The sequence below is a fragment of the Malaclemys terrapin genome, chromosome 10 (genome assembly GCF_027887155.1).
Source record: "Malaclemys terrapin pileata isolate rMalTer1 chromosome 10, rMalTer1.hap1, whole genome shotgun sequence".
NCBI lineage: Eukaryota > Metazoa > Chordata > Testudines > Emydidae > Malaclemys > Malaclemys terrapin.
The window spans coordinates 29737232-29758390 of NC_071514.1; the positions used below are offsets into that span (position 1 = coordinate 29737232).

Below are 21159 nucleotides of genomic sequence, written 5' to 3' on the forward strand. Positions count from 1 at the left end.
CTTCCGGGGGGGCGGGGACAGGCAGCGGTGGCTCCACCCACTCTGGTGCCTGCACGGGGGCTCCCTCTTCTGGGCAGGAGGGGAGCCACACCGACTCACTACAGGTATACACAATGTAAATGTTTGCTACTACATTATACACATAATTAACAAGTTCACACATCATTAATAACAAAATGACTTAATTCCATGTAAATTTTAAATTGATTGGACTTCAATATCATTCGTAACACACATTTTGATTATTCTTTTAATGCTGTGACATTAAAAACAATTCACTAATGCAATATTTTATCTAATATCAGTATTGATAATGTAAATCTTTCAAGTAAAAAAAAAAAAAAACAACAAAACTCTTGAACCTTTCTCTAGCACTAATGTGGTCTAATGGATTCCCACCATCCTGTACTAATAAAGGGTTTATAGTGCACCGTTCACCCCACATACATACTTTTCAAGACATTGGGTTTGCCTCTGGAGAAAGTATGCATATTAGGATTACATGTATACGTCAGGCTGGCTGACTCTTGCTTCAATCTGCTCTGCAGCTGAGAAGTAATCCTCTTCCAAAGCATCATCATAGGGTCAAGACTAGTTCTAAACTTTTGTTTCTTAAATTTGATTGCCTTGTTACATTGCTGCTAATCTACAGAATGTGTTCTGAACCTCTGTGAAGATTGTGAAGGTGAGATGGAAAAGGACCAATAGAAAACAGTTGTTAAAGTGAAGATAGTAAAGTCAAGAAATGAAGAGAGAAGGACAGAAAGGGGCAGTAGACACAAATTGATAAATTAGACTTGAATAATAAGTTTAGGGAAAAAAATGTGAAAGTTGGGAGTGTGTATGGATCATAGTACTGAAACCGGTTAACTTCCTAAATAGATTAATAAAATAACGATGAAATTCTTAGAGGGTGGTACTAGCCCTTTTAAGAGGGAAGAAGACTGTGTGCCTGTGACTTATCAGCTAACCCCCAACTGAGCTTAAAAGAGGGCTCCTGGGCCCTACAGCCAGAACAGACCTGGTTAGTCAGAACTTTCTTAGAGTACGGACTGAAGCAGTGTCTACATTACAAGTGCTATAGCAGCACAGCTCCAGCTATGCTGCTGTAGCACCACAGCATAGATTCTTCCTACATCAATGGAAGGGTGATAGCTAAGTCAATGGAGGAATTCTTCTGTTGACCTAGCTACATCTACACTAGGGGTTAGGTCAGCTTAATTATGTCGCTCACTGAAATACATTTTTTTACACTCCATAGCGACGTAGCTAGGTCGATGTAAATTATAAGGTAGACCAGTCAGTCAAGAAAAGGGCAGGTCAGAGCTGGTTGGGAGTGAGATTGGCAGGTGAGAGTTGCTAGAGACCAGAAAGAAGCTGTAGGTGGGTCCTGGGGAAAGGCTGAAGGCAGGAGATCAGCAAGAGGGGGTTTGCCACTTGACTACCCCAAGCCAGGGCTCTGAGGCTGAAGGCCAGAGAGCATCAGCAAGAGTCGTCTGCTAACTTTTTTATGATGGGAAGCCAAAGGCGAGGGCTGGAGAGAGCTTAAAGCCAGTGGAGGGGGCTTAACCATTGACATCTCTGTGGAAAGTTGGAGCCAGGGGAGGGTGAACTTCCAGCACAGAAGTTGTGGGGTTTCCATCTAGGAAAAATGGGATTGCACTCCAGCTGGAAGGGCTGAGGTGGCTGTCCTGCTAAAAGGTCAAGAGAGCACAAATGAAGAGCCCAGGTATGGTTGATGATGCCGGAGTGTGCTATGTAGGGCATATAGGGACTAGAGGATGTGGATTTTAATGACTGTATACATTTGTTCTGAGAGAGACTGTCATAACTATAAAGGGAAGGGTAATAGCTGTCCTGTGTACAGTACTATAAATCCCTCCTGGCCAGAGACTCCAAAATCCTTTTCCCTGTAAAGGGTTAAGAAGCTCAGGTAACCTGGCTGGCATCTGACCTAAAGGACCAATAAGGGGACAAGATACTTTCAAATCTTGGGGGGGGAAGGTTTTTGTTTGTGTTCTTTGTTTGGGAGTGTGTTCGTTCTCGGGGACTGAGAGGGACCAGACATCAATCCAGGTTCTCCACATCTTTCTAAACAAGCCTCTCCTATTTCAAACTTGTAAGTAAATAGCCAGGCAAGGCGTGTTAGTTTTCCTTTGTTTTTCTCAACTTGTAAATGTACCTTTTACTAGAGTGTTTCTCTTTGTTTGCTGTACTTTGAACCTGAGACTAGAGGGGAGTCCTCTGAGCTCTTTAAGTTTGATTACCCTGTAAGGTTGATTTCCATACTGATTTTACAGAGATGATTTTTACCTTTTTCTTTAATTAAAAACCTTCTTTTTAAGAACCTGATTGATTTTTTCCTTGTTTTAGATCCAAAGGGGTTTTGGATCTTGATTCACCAGGAGTTGGTGGGAGGAAGGAGGGGAATGGTTAATTTCCCCTTGTTTTAAATCCAAGGGGTTGGATTTGTTTTCACCAGGGATTTGGTGAAGGTTTTTCAAGGTTTCCCAGGGAGGGAATCCATTGAAAATGGTGGCAGCCGAACCAGAGCTAAGCTGGTAATTAAGCTTAGAAGTTTTTATGCAGGCCCCTACATTTGTACCCTAAAGTTCAAAGTGGGGATCTCAGTCCTGACATGGTGAATAGCGGTGGGATCATTTTAAACCCAAAAGATTTTTTTTTTTCCTTCTAGCTGCTTGGAAAGCGGAGCTGGAAGTAGATAGATGCATATCTTATCTCTCCTTGCCTGAAGGCAGAGGTGTTAAGTTTTTTTTACAGGTCCTTTGTTAAGAGAAGGGTTCAATTAGCAAATGACTGGTAAAAGGTATTTACAAGCTGAATTGTTTTTTTTTTCTTTTTACATCCTCTGGAGTAGCTAGTTAGAAAGTTACTGTTAACTCTGCAGCAGCCAGAGCTGAGAGCTTCCCAGTTTGTCAACTGCAAAGGGGGTTACCCAGCACAAGAAAACAGGAAAAATGACTACCAAAGAAGTAGCTAACAAAATAGAACTGGCCAAACTAGAAGCAGAAGAAAATGAAAGAAAACATCAGAGACTGCTTCAATTAACAAAACTCGAGACAGAGCAGAAAGAAAGAGAAGAAAAAGCCAAAAAGGAGGCCCATAAAAGAGAGATGGAGCTGGAAAAAGCCAAAGAGGAGGCTCACAAGAGAACTATGGAGCTGAAAGAGAAAGAGATGGAGGAGAGAGAAAAAGAAAGGAAGCATAAACTGGAAGTAGCAAAGGCTAAGCAGGATGCACCAGCCAATGCTAACAACCCCCCTCCAGGTACCACTTCCCATCCCAGAAAATTCCCCATCTACAAGGCAGGCGATGATACTGAGGCCTTCTTAGAAAATTTTGAAAGGGCCTGCCTTGGATACAGCATCACTGCAGACCAGTACATGGTAGAGCTGAGGCCGCAGCTCAGTGGACCCTTAGCAGAGGTGGCGGCTAAAATGCCTAAGGAACACATGAACAGTTATGAACTTTTTAAAAACAAGGCCAGACTCAGAATGGGGCTAACACCCGAGCATGCCCGTCGGCGGTTCAGAGCCCTAAAGTGGAAACCGGATGTGTCATTTACCCGTCATGCCTACCACATTGACAAAAATTGTGATGCCTGGGTATCAGGAGCAAATGTTAAATCTCTGGAAGATCTGCTTTCCCTAGTAAAAATGGAGCAGTTTTTAGAGGGTGTTCCTGAGGAAATAGAAAGGTACATCCTAGATAGGAAGCCCAAAACTGTAACTGAGGCGGGGGAGATTGGAGCCCAATGGGTGGAGGTGGCAGAAAAGAAAAAAACTAGTAGCAGTTGGAGCGAATATCAGAAGGGGCAAGCCGAAACAAAACCTTACCACCGGGGACAACCCAAGGCCCCACCCACATCCCAAGGGAAACCCCAGACGCCTTCTCACCCCACCACACCAGTCTCCACCAACCAACCTCGTCCCGGTGATACCTTAGCAGGGCGATGTTTTAAATGTAATGGACTGGGACATATAAAGGCTCACTGCCCCAAGAACCCCAACCGATTACAGTTCATTACACCCCAATCACACCAAAGATCCCCAAACCCAGATGCCTCTCTCATACCCTCGGAGCGAAGGGAAACCTTGAGAGTGGGCGGAAGGAAGGTTACCGCTTGGAGGGACACTGGGGCTCAAGTGTCAACTATCCACCAATCCCTAGTGGACCCCAAACTCATCAACCCAGAGGCTACAGTAACAATTCAACCCTTCGTGTCACAATCTGTAACCTTGCCTACAGCCACGTTGCATGTCCAGTACAAGGGCTGGTCAGGAATGTGGACTTTTGCAGTCTATGACAATTATCCCATTCCCATGCTGCTGGGGGAAGATTTGGCCAACCATGTGAAGGTAGCCAAGAGGGTGGGAATAGTCACCCGCAGCCAGGCTAAGCAAGCTTTCACCCCCATCCCTGTTCCTGAGCCGTCCACCAGGGCCCCGTCTGTGTTACCAGAGACCCAGACAAAGGTGGTGGAACTGGATCCTCTGCCAACGACTGCAACAGCCGTAGTGGATCCAATCCCAGAGACCCAGCCAAAGCCAGTCCCAGAACCGGAACTGGCAACGCAACCAGCACCAGAACCATTGCCAGCCCTGAGTCCAGCCCTTGCAAACCCGTCTACAACTCCAACGCCAAAGGACACCAGCGAGCCTGAACTGGCAGAAGCAGCAGATAACCCTACCCAAGAGGCTCAGCCAGAGCCTGAGATACCACATAGTGCACCAGCGGACAGCGGTTCACAGTCAATGGAAACAGCCCCAGCACCTGCATCGCTTCCAGAGGGACCAAGCCCCAGTCCACAGTCCAAGGAGGAACTGATGTCTCCAGCATCAAGGGAACAGTTCCAGGCCGAGCAGGAAGCAGATGACAGCCTTCAGAAAGCTTGGGCGGCGGCGCGAAGCACCCCACCGCCTCTCAGCTCTTCTAACCGATCCCGGTTTGTTGTAGAACAAGGACTTTTATACAAGGAGACTCTTTCTGGTGGGCACCAGGAAGACTGGCATCCTCAAAGGCAGTTGGTAGTTCCCACTAAGTATCGGGTAAAGCTCTTGAGCTTAGCCCATGATCATCCCAGTGGCCATTCTGGGGTGAACAGAACCAAAGACCGGTTGGGGAAGTCCTTCCACTGGGAGGGAATGGGCAAGGACGTTGCTAATTATGTCCGGTCTTGTGAGGTGTGCCAACAAGTGGGAAAACCCCAAGACCAGGTTAAAGCCCCTCTCCAGCCACTACCCATAATTGAGGTCCCATTTCAGCGCGTAGCTGTGGATATTCTGGGTCCTTTCCCAAAGAAGACACCCAAAGGAAAGCAGTACGTACTGACTTTCATGGATTTTGCTACCCGATGGCCGGAAGCAGTACCCTTAAGCAACACCAGGGCTAAAGGTGTGTGCCAGGCATTAACAGACATTTTTGCCAGGGTAGGTTGGCCCTCCGACATCCTTACAGATTCGGAAACTAACTTCCTGGCAGGAACCATGGAAAACTTGTGGGAAGCTCATGGGGTGAATCACTTGGTTGCCACCCCTTACCACCATGAAACCAATGGCCTGGTGGAGAGGTTTAATGGAACTTTGGGGGCCATGATACGTAAATTTGTAAATGAACACTCCAATGATTGGGACCTAGTGTTGCAGCAGTTGCTTTTTGCCTACAGGGCTGTACCACATCCCAGTTTAGGGTTTTCACCATTTGAACTTGTGTATGGCCGTGAGGTTAAGGGGCCATTGCAGTTGGTAAAGCAACAATGGGAGGGGTTTACGCCTTCTCCAGGAACAAACATTCTAGACTTTGTAAGCAACCTACAAAACACCCTCCGACATTCTTTGGCCCTTGCTAAAAAAAACCTAAAGGATGCTCAGGAAGAGCAAAAGGCCTGGTATGATAAACATTCCAGAGAACGGTCCTTCAAAGTAGGAGACCAAGTCATGGTCTTAAAGGCAATCCAGGCCCATAAAATGGAAGCGTCGTGGGAAGGACCATTCACGGTCCAGGAGCGCCTAGGAGCTGTTAACTATCTCATAGCCTCCCCCGCCTCCAACATAAAGCCTAAAGTATACCATGTTAATTCTCTTAAGCCCTTTTATTCCAGAGAATTAAACGTTTGCCAGTTTACAGCCCAGAAAACAGATGACGCGGAGTGGCCTGAAGGTGTCTACTACGAAGAAAAAAAGGATGGTGGCGTGGAAGAGGTGAACCTCTCCATAACCCTTGGACGTCTGCAGCGACAGCAGATCAAGGAGCTGTGCACAAGCTTTGCACCAATTTTCTCAGCCACTCCAGGATGAACCGAACGGGCATACCACTCCATTGACACAGGTAATGCTCACCCTATTAGAACCCCACCCTACCGGGAGTCACCTCATGCCAAAACTGCTATACAAAGGGAGATCCAGGACATGCTACAGATGGGTATAATCCGCCCCTCTAAGAGTGCATGGGCATCTCCAGTGGTTCTAGTTCCCAAACCAGATGGGGAAATACGCTTTTGCGTGAACTACCGTAAGCTAAATGCTGTAACTCGTCCTGACAACTATCCAATGCCACGCACAGATGAGCTATTGGAGAAATTGGGACATGCCCAATTCATCTCTACTTTAAACTTAACCAAGGGGTACTGGCAAGTACCACTAGATGAACCCGCTAAGGAAAGGTCAGCCTTCGTCACCCAGGCAGGGGTGTATAAATTCAATGTACTCCCTTTCGGGTTGCAAAATGCACCCGCCACCTTCCAAAGACTTGTAGATGGTCTCCTAGCGGGATTGGAAGAATCTGCAGTTGCCTACCTCGATGATGTGGCCATTTTTTCTGATTCATGGGCAGAGCACATGGAGCACCTGGAAAAAGTTTTTAAGCGCATCCAGCAGGCAGGACTAACTGTTAAGGCTAAAAAGTGTCAAATAGGCCAAAACAGAGTAACTTACCTGGGGCACCAGGTGGGTCAAGGAACTATAAATCCCATACAGGCCAAAGTGAATGCTATCCAAAAGTGGCCGGTTCCAAAGTCTAAGAAACAGGTCCAATCCTTCTTAGGCTTGGCTGGATATTATAGGCGATTTGTACCCCACTACAGCCAAATCGCCGCCCCGCGGACAGACCTAACCAGAAAAAAACAGCCAAATGCAGTTCAGTGGACTAATAAGTGTCAAAAGGCCTTTAACCAGCTTAAGGCAACACTCATGTCTAACCCTGTGCTAAGGGCCCCAAACTTTGACAAACCGTTCCAAGTAACCACAGATGCGTCCGAGCGAGGCGTGGAAGCAGTTTTAATGCAGGAAGAACCGGATCAAGAATTCCATCCTGTCGTATTTCTCAGTAAGAAACTGTCTGAGAGGGAAAGCCATTGGTCAATCAGCGAAAAGGAATGCTATGCCATTGTGTATGCGCTGGAAAAGCTACGCCCATATGTTTGGGGACGGCGTTTCCAACTACAAACAGACCATGCTGCGCTACAGTGGCTTCATACCGCCAAGGGAAATAACAAAAAACTTCTTCGGTGGAGTTTAGCTCTCCAAAATTTTGATTTTGAAATACAACACATTTCGGGAGCTTCTAATAAAGTGGCTGATGCACTCTCCCGGAAAAGTTTCCCAGAGTTAACTGGTTAACAATTGTTTTTGGAATGAAACATATTGTTAGTTTTTATATAATCAGTAGTATGTCTAAAGGTACATGTGTCTTATTAACTCTGTTTTCTCCTAGAACTCCAGGAAGAAATCACAGCCAGTGTGAAACCGAACATCCAACACTATCTGTGATTTGGGGGGCGTGTCATAACTATAAAGGGAAGGGTAATAGCTGTCCTGTGTACAGTACTATAAATCCCTCCTGGCCAGAGACTCCAAAATCCTTTTCCCTGTAAAGGGTTAAGAAGCTCAGGTAACCTGGCTGGCATCTGACCTAAAAAACCAATAAGGGGACAAGATACTTTCAAATCTTGGGGGGGGAAGGTTTTTGTTTGTGTTCTTTGTTTGGGAGTGTGTTCGTTCTCGGGGACTGAGAGGGACCAGACATCAATCCAGGTTCTCCACATCTTTCTAAACAAGCCTCTCCTATTTCAAACTTGTAAGTAAATAGCCAGGCAAGGCGTGTTAGTTTTCCTTTGTTTTTCTCAACTTGTAAATGTACCTTTTACTAAAGTGTTTCTCTTTGTTTGCTGTACTTTGAACCTGAGACTAGAGGGGAGTCCTCTGAGCTCTTTAAGTTTGATTACCCTGTAAGGTTAATTTCCATACTAATTTTACAGAGATGATTTTTACCTTTTTCTTTAATTAAAAACCTTCTTTTTAAGAACCTAATTGATTTTTTCCTTGTTTTAGATCCAAAGGGGTTTTGGATCTTGATTCACCAGGAGTTGGTGGGAGGAAGGAGGGGAATGGTTAATTTCCCCTTGTTTTAAATCCAAGGGGTTGGATTTGTTTTCACCAGGGATTTGGTGAAGGTTTTTCAAGGTTTCCCAGGGAGGGAATCCATTAAAAATGGTGGCAGCCGAACCAGAGCTAAGCTGGTAATTAAGCTTCGAAGTTTTTATGCAGGCCCCTACATTTGTACCCTAAAGTTCAAAGTGGGGATCTCAGTCCTGACAGAGACTGTTTTGGGACTTTTGTTAGGGACTGTTTTGCAATACATTTTTGTAATAAACTGCACCCAAAAAGGAGTGGTAAGGAGCAGAAAGCCTGGTGTGGAATTAGTGAGGACTCTGAAGGAGGGAAACTGATGCAGGTGCACTTGTTCAGCAGCAGCCCTACAGCTGGTGTTTGTCCCAGGAAGGGGCTGCCCTATGATATAGATATATCTATGTATGTGACTCTTCATCACTAGTTCAAATCTTGCTCAAGCTGGTAGTGACGGAAAGTTGTGAACATCTGATATTGAGTGTGTGACGGGTTGCCCCCTGCCCCCTCCAGGGTTCCACCTGATGTATTGGGGTACCCTGAGCCCGCCAGTTCTGCCAGTCTGGGTTCCCTTACATTGCCCAGCTGAGTCAGGCCCTCAAGCCTCCTCCAGCGCACACACACGGGTAGGGCCTCACCCAGCTGCAGAAAGACACTGACACTGAGATCAGCTCTGCGTGGGAAGACTCAGCTCAGGAATTGACCAACACTCAAGTGCACACCCCCTCTGGTGTGTAAACCCAAATGTATTGTCTTGCGCTGCACAGAAATCTGTAAAGTGTAAGCTCATGAAATCAACCCCTTCCCTCAATGTGGAGGAAGATATGCACAGCTTTCTCTCCTTCCTCTCCCCTCGTGCGCCCCCCCTCCCCCACAGTTATGAATTCAACAAACTGGTTTCAGAATAATCAAAAACAAATTTATTAACTACACAAGATAGATTTTAAGTGATTATAAGGGATAGCAAACAGATCAAAGCAGATTACCATAGTAAATAAACTCAGTTTGTGGTTTTTTGTTTAACACACTAGATAGGATATAAATTAGCAAATTCTCACCCTGAGTGATAAACATGCTGGCAGATTCTTAAGGCACAAGTTGCCTTGGCTTTCCCAGGTTTTCATACACGGGCTAAAGATCCTTCTAGCCTGGGACCATCACTTCCCACAGTTAAGTCCTTGCCCCTCAGGTATTTCCAGGTGTGTTGTTACAGGGAGAGTGAGGTATCTTCATGATGCCATTGTCCCCCTTTTATATCTTCTTCCCACTTGCTGGAAAGCTCTTTTGCTGTGACCTGGGTCAAACAGTTCCCATTCTGTAGGGCTATATCTGAGAGGTTTCTATTGTACACAGTTCCTGGGGTAATCCTTGTGCTTATGTACATTTCCCCAGTAAGCCATTAAAATTGTTTGGCCTTTTTACTGTTGTACTTCAAAGGATGCTTGTGGATGTTTTTCAACCTCACAATATGTTTCAGTAACACATATATTGCCAAACTTCATAACGTCACATATGATAACACATACAATCCAACAAGATATTAATGTCAAGTAGATCGACTTTTAGAATGATACCTCACAAGACATACTTTGTACAAAACATATCCTAATTACATGACAGTGGTGAATATTGGGGTGTCAGGGTATCAGAGTGGTCTAGCTTACATAATATGGAGGACCCTTTTTGGCAGTCTTACCACAGAGTGAAAAATGGAATAGTCCACAAAGAATGAACTGCCCTTTCAGGCCTAAAGATGGATTTCTCTCAGAATGTTCAAGGTACATTAGCACAGCAATTTGATTAAGTTTGCATTGTCACTTTCATTGCTGTGAATATGTAGGACTTAATTTTCCAGTGCTCTCAGTCTATAACTTTTCATTTTGTTCTTGTTTCAAAAAATAAAAAATATTTCAGGTAGTTGAATGTGATAAGGTAAGGCGATCTTTACTACTTGGGTTTTAGGTTCAAATCCTGGTGAGGTCATGAGTGAATTCATATTTTAAATCATTCCCCATGAAACAAACCCATAGTGAGCTTCCTTCAGTTTTGTTGTCTGGGGCACTGTCAATAGCTGTGAACATTAAAGAAGTACTGAGTGACATACAGGAAGGAAGTCATGCAGGGCAGAATGCTGTTTCTATGCGCTTCTGAATTTAGCTTTCACTATAAACTACAGTGCAATGAAGTGCAGGTGCTGCCCTTCTAAAAGTTTTATTTAGCAGAAGACCCGGAGGAGCTGCTGCCTTTTTGGAAATGGTTGTATACTGGAATTTTGCCCAGTGGTGTATTGATTCAATAAGGCCTCTATTTTCATTAATAGAGGAACAGCACTATAGTAAATATATAAAACTTGATAATGTTCCTGCTTGATATCAAAGTGCTGTTTTAGTATGTGTTCATGCTTTCTGCACAATGTTAAAGTTATTGGACGCTTCCCATTTTCCAGAATGACATGCTCCCATGTCTAAGCACACATGACAGAACCAAACTGTTCTACCCACTGAAAAGGTTTACCTACATCCACATGTTGAGTAGTTGGTGGTCTTATTGTCCTGCTGTAAACCACAAGGCTTAACACTGATAGCAAGAACTTAGCCTGTACTAAAAACCAAATGCAAGCCCCTCCAATTGTTCATGTGGGATTTTTGGTTTTGTTTAAAAATATGAAACCGGTCACTATTTGGGATGGAGATGTGAAGGAAGAGGTAGCTTTTAGAAGGTTTTTTTTGTGGTTGTTCACTTTCAAACTTTGTCAGCAACTCAGAAGCTATCAAGTAGATGAGGTGGCTACCATATAACCTTACAATACAGGGATATAAGAGGCCAATTTTTGACCTCAGTCACAGCCATCAATCTTCAGAGCACTAAAACGATGTAGGAGAAAAACACCTCCCCAGGTGTTATGGGGCTATGGTTGCATGACTTCCTTGCCCTCTCAGTAGTTCCATGAGTCCAGACTATATAGACCTGCTGCAGATTCCATCCATATAGTCTCTGACATGTTGGCCTTCAGGATTCAAATTTCCCTTCACCGGAGTAAGAGACTAAAGGCGCTCCTGGAATTTGCTCATCCTGAAACAGCTGAGAGCAGCAAGTTAGTAATGAATTACTCAGATGCAGCACAGAGAGAGGTCCTGCAGAGATGGATCAAACTGGAGACACCCCCTTTCCACACTAGATTGGCTGCTCATTGTATTTCTCCAATAAATATTTAGTCTGCTGGCACAGTTCCTCAGAATTGCCATGATTTTGTTCATATGCTTTCCTATAAGACCTAAATGCTATTAATATGTGTATTATGGAGTGAAGCCAAGTAAGGCAGTGGAACAGACTGATTTCACAGTGTGATTTTAGCTTTATGTATTTTCAGAATTCCTTGTGGACTTTGATAGTGGAGTTTGGTTTGATACTTTGTAGTGACAAAAGATGGCTTGTTTATCTAAGTGGGCAACAGATGTGGCAGGGGAATTTTTTTTTGCCAATTTATTTTAAATTGATTCATATGACATGTCTATCAAAGATACTTTTATAGCCCCCGCTATCATGGTATCTGAGTGTTTTACAGTCTTTGCCCTTCTTGATGGAGAGCAAATATCTTCATTTAGGTTCTTTAAAAACTCCCTGAACTCTAGTGATATTTAACTTCTCTGACTTCAAAGAGGAAAAATGGTGACTGGCAAGGATCTTGTTGCTGCTAGCAGCTTTGCTGTGGACAATTTTTAGATACTATGTCTGTTACAGGAAATGATAGCACAGTTGTTTCCCATATTTGTTTTAGAAGTTACTTTGAGGGTGAGGCAATACTGTGCAGCATAACTTTCCTAACATAAAATTTGTCTGAATCAGTCAGAGAACCATATTTAAATAAGGCTATAGCTAGCACAGTTTCAACTATACAGACAAGGCCTAAAACTTTCAAACATACTTCTCAAACAGCAAAAAATATTTTGCTGTATAACACTGGATGGCACTATACCTTAGTGATTAAGGACTTAGAACTACAGTGGAACCTGGCTAATTGATACTAATGGCTGAAAAATTGTTGTGAATTACAGAACTGCATAAGTTAGGAAATAAACACCAGAAAAACTCCACAAAAATGTATGATAGAACATACCGTATGTACATATTTTCATTTCTAGTTTAGTTTTAATGTTGATGATCCTAGTAAAAGTAATGTGCATTGTAAAAAGAAATACTTAGTAATAAGAACCACACAAGCATATACTATAATACGCAACCTTTTGAGAGATAAGGGGAAAGCACCAGTACTTTGAGTTGAAAAGTGTGGTTCAGTGAAGGTTCAGAATTCCTCAATGACTGATTTTCATTCACCAGTGCTTTAAGGCTCACATTTGTGCCCTGCTGGTAATTGCTTTATTGCAGGAGAATTGCAATGGCGAAGTCTGCATTATAAAAATAACTTTACCCCCCTTCATAAAACACACTTTTTTTCATAAAGTAGTACATTTTGTCAGGAGGCAGCCGGATTTTAGGAATTCCCCATTGCCAGTCTGAAAATCCACATCTCGTTTGTGTTACTTTAAAAGTTTCTTACCTGCTCTTTGTCTGCTTCCCTTTTTCCCAAATGAGTGATACTTCATGGGGGTGCAGAGATTTAATATATTGTGCAGGATTGGGACCCAAGTGGATCTCTCTGAAGCTCCATTGACTTCACTGTGGCTCCACACATCACATGAGTTTTACAAGGATTCAATGGTAGGGTCAGGGTCTTGGTTTGTACAGCACTTAAATAATGTAAATAGCCATGTAAATGGCTTCTGATTATTTAATCATGACTAAGGCCAGTGTTGAAAGTGCAATTCATTTCTGAGAAATGACATTGTGGGGTTCTGCATTAGTCCCTCAGTGACTTCAACATCAAACCTGCTCAGTTTACAAATAAAATGTGTTTTTTCTGGCTGCCACTCCTGCAAACTCAGCTGGGTTATTTCTGGCACAGGCATCACCAACAGTAAACATTCTCCAATGGGATTTAGTGAATGACTTATTTGCTGACATGCAAGCTAGGGTGAAATTCCTCTTACTGTCTCAGAGCTATTCTGGCTTTTTCATGACTTACAATGTAATAATTTAGTTAAGTCAATGAAGTCAGCAGGAAGTGGATTTAAGTAAGAAGGTGCCATTTTATACATAATTGCTTTTCAGAGCAGTACTATGCTTTAAAAAGTCAGAAGGTTTAAGTATTAAATACTACACCTCTATCTCGATATAACGCTGTCCTCGGGAGCCAAAAAATCTTATCGCGTTATAGGTGAAACCGCATTATATTGAACTTGCTTTGATCCACCGGAGTGTGCAGTGCCCCGCCCCCCGGAGGGCTGCTTTACCGCATTATATCCGAATTCGTGTTATATCGGGTCTCGTTATATCGGGGTAGAGGTGTATATGATAATACAATGTACTAACTCTACACCACCACTGTCTGCTGCTGAGCAGTTGTGGACTATTAATTCAAACCCCTTCTCCACATCAGGCAGAAGAGGGAATGGGACCTGGGTCTCCCACATCCTGGGTGAGTGCCCTAAGAATTGGGCTGAAAGCTGTAAGATGTGCACCACAGGCCGTTTTGTGAATCTAGTCCTTCATTTCCTTTATTTTTATGTGAAAATGTACCCATTAACTAAATAATCATCATTTGTTTTATGAGAAATGAACTTTGTTTGACGAGAAATGAATTTTTGTCAACTTTGATTTGCTGAAATTTTTCACGTTTTGTTTGACCCAAACTGATTTTTTTCAGAACTGTCTGTCTGCAAACTGAAAATTCAGTTATTCTCCCAACTCTGATAAGCATCCACTTTTCTCTGATTATTCTCTAACAAATCAGAAATTGTAGAACAGCCTTTTGATTCTCTTGCTGCTTTCATTGGTGAGGTAGTATAGTGTCTGCGCATTGAGCTCAAGTATAAATCAAATAAAGGCAATGATTCAAGGGATTTTAAAAAAGATTTTGTTACATAGCTTGCAAGATGCACTTGTTCTGTTTTCAGTATATTGCTGTAGATTTATACTGAGCTAATTTGAAAAGAGACAAAACGCTATTTTTAAACGAATCTAATTGACAAGAGCACTTGAAGTTTCGGGTGAAGCTCCACTGATGCAATCCTTATGAGACTCATTGAGGGGATATGCTAGGGTTACCATATTTTGAGTGTACAAAAAGAGGACACTCCACGGGGCCCCGGCCCTGCCCACGCTCCCCGCCCCAACTCCGCCTCTTCCCCTGCTTCCCGCGAACATTTGATTCGTGGGAAGCCTGAAGCAGGTAAGGGTGGGGGGAGGAGGCGCGGCCCAGTCTGGTCCCGCCAGCATCTCTAGCCTGGGTCGGCTCGGGCCCTGGGGTGCCGGCCCCGGTCTGGCCCCCGGCTCAGCACCGCCGGCCCGGCCCCGCGCCCCCGGCTCAGCACCCGCCGGCCCGGCGTCCCCCTCCCCAGGCGCGCCCCCCCCCCCCCCCCAGCCCAGCACCACTGGCCCCGCCTGTCCCGATTTTCCTGGACATGTCTGGCTTTTTGGGATTTCCCCCCAGACGGGGATTTGAAGCCCAAAAAGCCAGACATGTCCGGGAAAATCCGGACGTATGGTAACCCTAGGATATGCCCACCGCTGAACCTTCAGCTAATGCCCTTCCCATTGGAACCGTAAGAGGCTCATTGGCATTATCCCTGACATTCATAATTCTTAGGCTTATTCAGGGACCATACTCTCTCTGCTTTGAGTCTCAGCTGAAGAACTCTTGGCAGACCATGACCCTTAGGCTCACTGAGGAGCCCACCAGAGCCAGCGAGTCCAGGTTGCAGTTAAATTTTGTGTAGTTAAGACCAGTTCATATACTTCTCAGAGCATTTTTTTTCCCCTCACAACAAGAAATACTATTATTCTCAATCCATTGAGGGGAAGGGCTTGTCATGCATACTGTGTTAAGCAGCAGTTTGCCTGTAGCCCAGATGCATCCTTCATCAGATGCTATTGGAGGCTGGCTGTAGTCTAGAGAAGACACATTCTCTAAGCCAAATATAACATTCCCAATATGGGTGGTCTTTAAAAGGCAACACAGTAAATTCACTTTTTCCCAAGAAGAGGGGAGAGAACCTCAATGAACCTGTTTTCAGGAAAACACAACTCAAAATGCTTCTGATTTTACTTCCTCTTTGGGGTCAGAACACTCTTAATCCTAATAGCTGCAACCTAGGCATGTGAGTTCTAGTATTCTACTCTAGTTTTGTCATCAAACCTGATCCAGTTACTTCGAGTTCACCAGTTCTAGAATCAGGAACAGATCTATCCATGTAAGAGGTCTGTGTGTGCTGGTGTGGATACAGTACCTTGCTGAACTCCAGTGATGTTAGCTCTTAAGAGGTCTCTTTGAATTTTGTTTTGAAACACACAAGATCTGCTTTGACTTCTAAAAAAGAGTATGTCTTTCTTTATTACACTCCCTAACATAGTGGGCTACTTGTTAGTTCAAAAGAGATCTGGGCCTGCCTTTTGATAGTTCATCTGATAGCTGATATCAGCTAATTCTCCTCCTACAGAGAGATCATCAGGTTTTCTATACCCAGGAGCAAAGGTTTTTAGAAAGGAGTTCTATTTATTTCCCCTGCCTATCTTGTGAATTTCTTCCAACTTGGAATTACATTTTGTGCTCAAAGCTCGTAGAGAATATTCCTTTGTTTGTTTGTTTGTTTGTGTTTTTACAGTTGATATGTGCAAGTCTCTTTCCCCTTTCCACTTTCTCCTGGTCATGAAAAGTTCACAACCATTTTATCTCATCTGTCTCTACAATGGCTGGGCTCATGTGGCTGCAGACTTCTGAAACCGTGGTAATTAGGTTACTTGTGTTGTGCGTGCATAAACTGCAGTGGACATAATTTTAAAATGTCCCCAACTGTAGTCAACATACCAAGTCTCTGGGTTCTTGGCCAAATTATCATAATATCTGAGGGTTTTACATGTCAGTTACTTGTAGTAAGTTAATAAATGGAAACTTTCATATTTTCCCATGTTTGGAGTTTTATTTGAACTTTCCAGCTTTGCAATACTTTAAAATTACAGGAAGTTTATTAAAGCTTTTCCCTAAAGTTTGTTACTAGAGACTTTACTCCCACCTAATGTTGTCTCTTTTTTGTACACATACCCTCTTACATATGTGAGAGTAAAGGTACTCTTGGGGGTTGCTGAAGTTAAATGTTCATAAATTTAAAACCGTGGAACCAATTTTCTTCAAACTTTGACTCCTGGGGATCATTGAAATTAACAAAATAAAGGGGTAAATCATGCTTACCTTACTCAAGCAGCTAGTGAATAATGTTAGAGTTTGACCCAAAATTGAACTTACAGAAAATAAGTTCAGCAGGTTTTAAGTTAGTTTTTTTGGCAAAAGAATGTTTGAAAATGTGCATCCAAGGTACATTGCTCTGTATGCACCTGTAGAGAGTGGAAATTCGCATACTGTGTATATACAGGAGAAAGTCCAAATGGTCATAAACTTAATAAATGCAACTTTCTTGTCAAACTATGCAAAGCCACTGAAAATTATGTCCACATCCAATTTTTCAAACATCTGCTTTTATTTTTGCTCTGTCTTAAAGTAGATTTTTTTTTTTTTTTTTGAAATGGCAGAAAATAGTGATGCTGCTTCTTGCATCCCTACCATCTCTAAATTCAGTAACTACTGATAAGATTTTGCTTGACTTCCCAAGAAAATTTCATATGAAGGCAGAGCTGGAAAATGGAAATTTTTTGCCCTCATGATGATGATTCAGAAAAATTTGTTTTAAAATTAGACATTTATGATGGAATGATTTTGGACCCCTAATTAAATGGTAAGCCGAATTAATGTTTTTACATGAGAGCTAGAACTGGAATCAGATTTTCTGATTTGTAGTTTCAGCAGGTAGACTTTTTTTGTTCCCTTCTCATGCCAGTCACCTAAATTCATCAGTGTTCACATTTATTAAGTAACATGTATTTATATAGGAGTTGGAGGAAAAAAAATTCTAGATTTCTGAATTAATACTGCTTTTAATACTGTGAAACTTGAAGCATTACCTGTAATGACAATGGAGAAACTTGGAGAGATGAAAAGATGACTTCACTTGAGTGAAGGACTATCAAATTAACAGAAAAGGAAACCTTTTCTGTGCTTATGCATTTAGGGGAGGATTAGGCGAGAACTGATCTAAAAATAGGTTAGTCTCCACACTATCTTGTTTTTTCTTTCTCACCCCACCAAATAAAAAGCATGAGCCAAGTTCTGCTGATACACTAATGTAAAATCTGAAGGAGCACTGTTGAAATCAGTGGAGTTGCACTGGTGCAAAACTTGTATGGGACTAATTCTAATCTCTCTGAATTTTAGTTCTTGGTCCAAGATACTCTTAATAGTTTCACTTCATGGATTCATAGACTTTTAAGGTCAGAAGTGACCATTATGATCTAATCTGATCATAATACAGGCCATAGAATTTCATCCAGTAATTTTTGCATCTAGTCCATAACTCCTGCTTGAGTTAGCACATACCTTTTAGAAAGACATCCATTGGTTTGAAGACTTAAGTGATGGAGAATTCATCACTTCCTTTGGTATTTTTTTATAGCAGCCTAGTTGTTTGGTTGTTTAAATGGGCTTGCTAGAGAGAAAATCCATATCTTCAGTGGTCTCATGTGTGAATGGATCCTTTCCTATGCTGAAAAAGACAGGGAGAAGCATAGAAGTAAAACTTTGTGATGGAAAATGAAGGTAGATTGGAACCCAGACAATTTTATTTACATTACATGAAAAATATACTGAACAAATATTTTAAATTTTAATGAAAAATCAAATCTTGCAGCAATATATCATACTTATTTAAGATAGTGTTTTGTTTCCCAAAAATGTTTATGCTTCCCAGGAAGAGCTAAGCAGTCACTTTAATAAATATAACTGATTTACCAACTTCAAATGTACTTCCCAGCATTGCCACTTCTGGGCAGACTAGAAATTGTAAGCATAATTGTCATATCTTGAAATACCTAGTAGCAATAACTTTTCAGAGGCATTGACCTTGCTGCAGAGGGAGAGCACCCTAGAGGGAAAAGATTGAAGCAAATGACTCTTGTTAACATGCAGATGACTTGCCAGTGCTGACAAGATTTTGATGTATTTAATGATACAAGTAGTCCTGCTGTTATTACTAAGAATTGAGCTTGGAAACTTACTATCTTGTGCTATGATGCTGTCCGCTCTTGAGCTAAGCAGGGTCAGGTTGGGTGAATATTGCAATATGAGAACTCTAAGAAACACCTAAGTGCTGCAGGAAGCAAGGTTGTACTGAATCATTACCTCAGCATTTTAAGGGGTATTGTGCTTGCTGGAGTTGCAGCCTTTGTGATAAGGGGCGAAACTGAGGTGTGTGTTAGTTGTAACTACTTTGAGGCTCTCTGGAATACTGAGTGCAGATGTTGTCACGCTATCTCTAAAAAGATATATTGGAATTGGAAAAGGTTCAAAAAGGGCAACAAAAATTATTGGGGTATGGAACAGGTGCCATATGAGGGGAGACTAATTAGATCGGGACTTTTCAGCTTGGAAAAGAGACAGCTGAGGGTGGATATGATAGAGGTCTATAAAAAAATGATTGGTGTGGAGAAAGTAAATAAGGAAGTGTTATTTACTCGTTCTCATAACACAAGAACTAGGGGTAATGAAATTAATAGGCAGCAGATTTTAAAAAAAAAACACAAGAAAATATTTTTTCACACAATGCAGACTCAACCTGTGAACTCTTTGCCAGAGGATGTTGTGAAGGCCAAGATTATAACAGGGTTCAAAAAAGAGCTAGAAAAGTTCAGGATAGGTTTATAAATGGGTATTAGCCAGGATGGACAGGATGGTGTCCATAGCCTCTGTCTGCCAGAAGCTGGGAATGGGAGACAGGTGCTGGATCACTTGATGATTACCTGTCCTGTTCATTCCCTCTGGGGCACCTGGCATTGACCACTGTTGGAAGACAGGATACTGGGCTAGAAGGACCTTTGGTTTGACCCAGTATCGCCGTTTTTATCTTCATAAGAGTATGGGTGTGAACTCTAAGGTTCTGCCCAAATTTCAACTTTGGGAAATTTAGGTAGACAATTCAAATTTTCCCCTGTACTTACAATTGTACGTTTTTTTTTATTTGTTTGTTTACCTCCTGACCTTTTGTTGTATAGTCTCTGGCTTGTTTTATCAGCTGCTGTCTTCCTCTCAAGAGGCATAATCATTTTAGGGGTTGGTGTTATGTTCCCCACTGGCATACCCTTTTACTTTACTCACAGGTCTGCTATGAGACTTAATCTTTGTAAAATATTTTTGGAAACTTAGATGAAAAATGCTATAGAAGAGGAAAGTATTCTTACTCCTTAATTACGTATTATTATTTTTGCTGGGATGTGTATTAAAATGCTGGTATTCTGAATTTTTGATGAAATAGCATGAACTGCAGTATGGTCTGTATAAATATAGAAGGTAATGTGATATCTGAGGATGGTTCTTATGTTCTGTTTTAGGCTCCAGGATTTGGGTTTGGCATTGCGATATCTGGAGGAAGAGATAATCCCCATTTTCAGAGTGGTGAAACTTCAATAGTTATTTCTGATGTCCTGAAAGGAGGTCCAGCAGAAGGACTGCTACAGTAAGTGTTACATTTTTTTCCTTCTATGGCAGATTACAACTTCATTGAGGTATGGGATATCAATGCTTGACTTAGATTAATTTCTTAATTACCTTGTGATAGATCTCAAGATATGATAGCTGCACAGTGATCCTCTGATACTGCAAGTGGCTTCTTCAGTAACTCGTTTCTTTAAGAGGGGTAGCCGTGTTAGTATCAGCAAAAACAGCGAGGAGTCCTTTGGCACCTTAGAGACTAACAAATTAATTTGGGAATAAGCTTTCGTGGGCTATAACCAATTTTGGGGGTTATAGGCCACGAAAAGTTATGCCCAAATAAATTTGTTAGTCTCTGAAGTGTCACAAGGACTCCTCGTTGCCATTTCTTTAAGGTTCTCTTTCAGCTCATTGAACTTTTTTTTGTTACACATTGCATTACTTTTTGTTTAGGGAAAATGACCGTGTGGCAATGGTTAATGGAGTCTCAATGGATAACGTGGAACATGCATTTGCTGTTCAACAGTTGAGGAAAAGCGGAAAAAATGCCAAAATAGTAAGTGAATGTGTTTTAAACCTTAAATTTAGTACAAGTGCCTATACTGTCAGTAGTTGGTGAAATTGTGTACATTATTATTGAGAAACTGTCAAGTAGGACAAAATTATTCTTGAAAACTTAAACCATAGTTTTTTGATTAGCAAGACACACAGTCAGAAGATAAGACTTTAGGTAACAGAAGCTCCTCTCCTCACTATAAAGGAGACTTTTCCCAGGCTGCCGAGACAGTTCATTTCTCAGCTTATTTCTTCTGCAAGCATTATCAGGCTTTTCAAATGCTAGTCCATGCCGAAGGTTTTCACTTTTTATTCAAACGCCAACAAACACATTGTTGTGTTCAGTAAACACCATTTGCCAAAATAAGGCATAATATCCTTAATTCCTATAATTTCAGACTTATTCAGAGGATATAGATGGCTTTTGAACTTGCAAAACAACAAAACTGGTCATTACTGAAAGGTAGTAATCTGGTTTCCTGTAAACTTTGCAGATTTATATTTCTAAAAAATGAAATAGAAAATAAACAC

At 42.1% G+C, this 21159-nt stretch overlaps 1 protein-coding gene across 5 annotated transcripts in view; it reads left to right on the top strand.

The window, feature by feature from the left end:
• Positions 1 to 21159, top strand: part of LOC128844038 (tight junction protein ZO-1-like) — a 175240-nt gene that overhangs the window by 66287 nt on the left and 87794 nt on the right. For all 5 annotated transcript variants that reach the window (XM_054041321.1, XM_054041323.1, XM_054041324.1 and 2 more), the window contains exons 3-4: positions 19974 to 20098; positions 20527 to 20629. In XM_054041321.1, coding sequence (XP_053897296.1) covers positions 19974 to 20098; positions 20527 to 20629 — 228 coding nt within the window. The remainder of the gene's footprint in view (positions 1 to 19973; positions 20099 to 20526; positions 20630 to 21159) is intronic.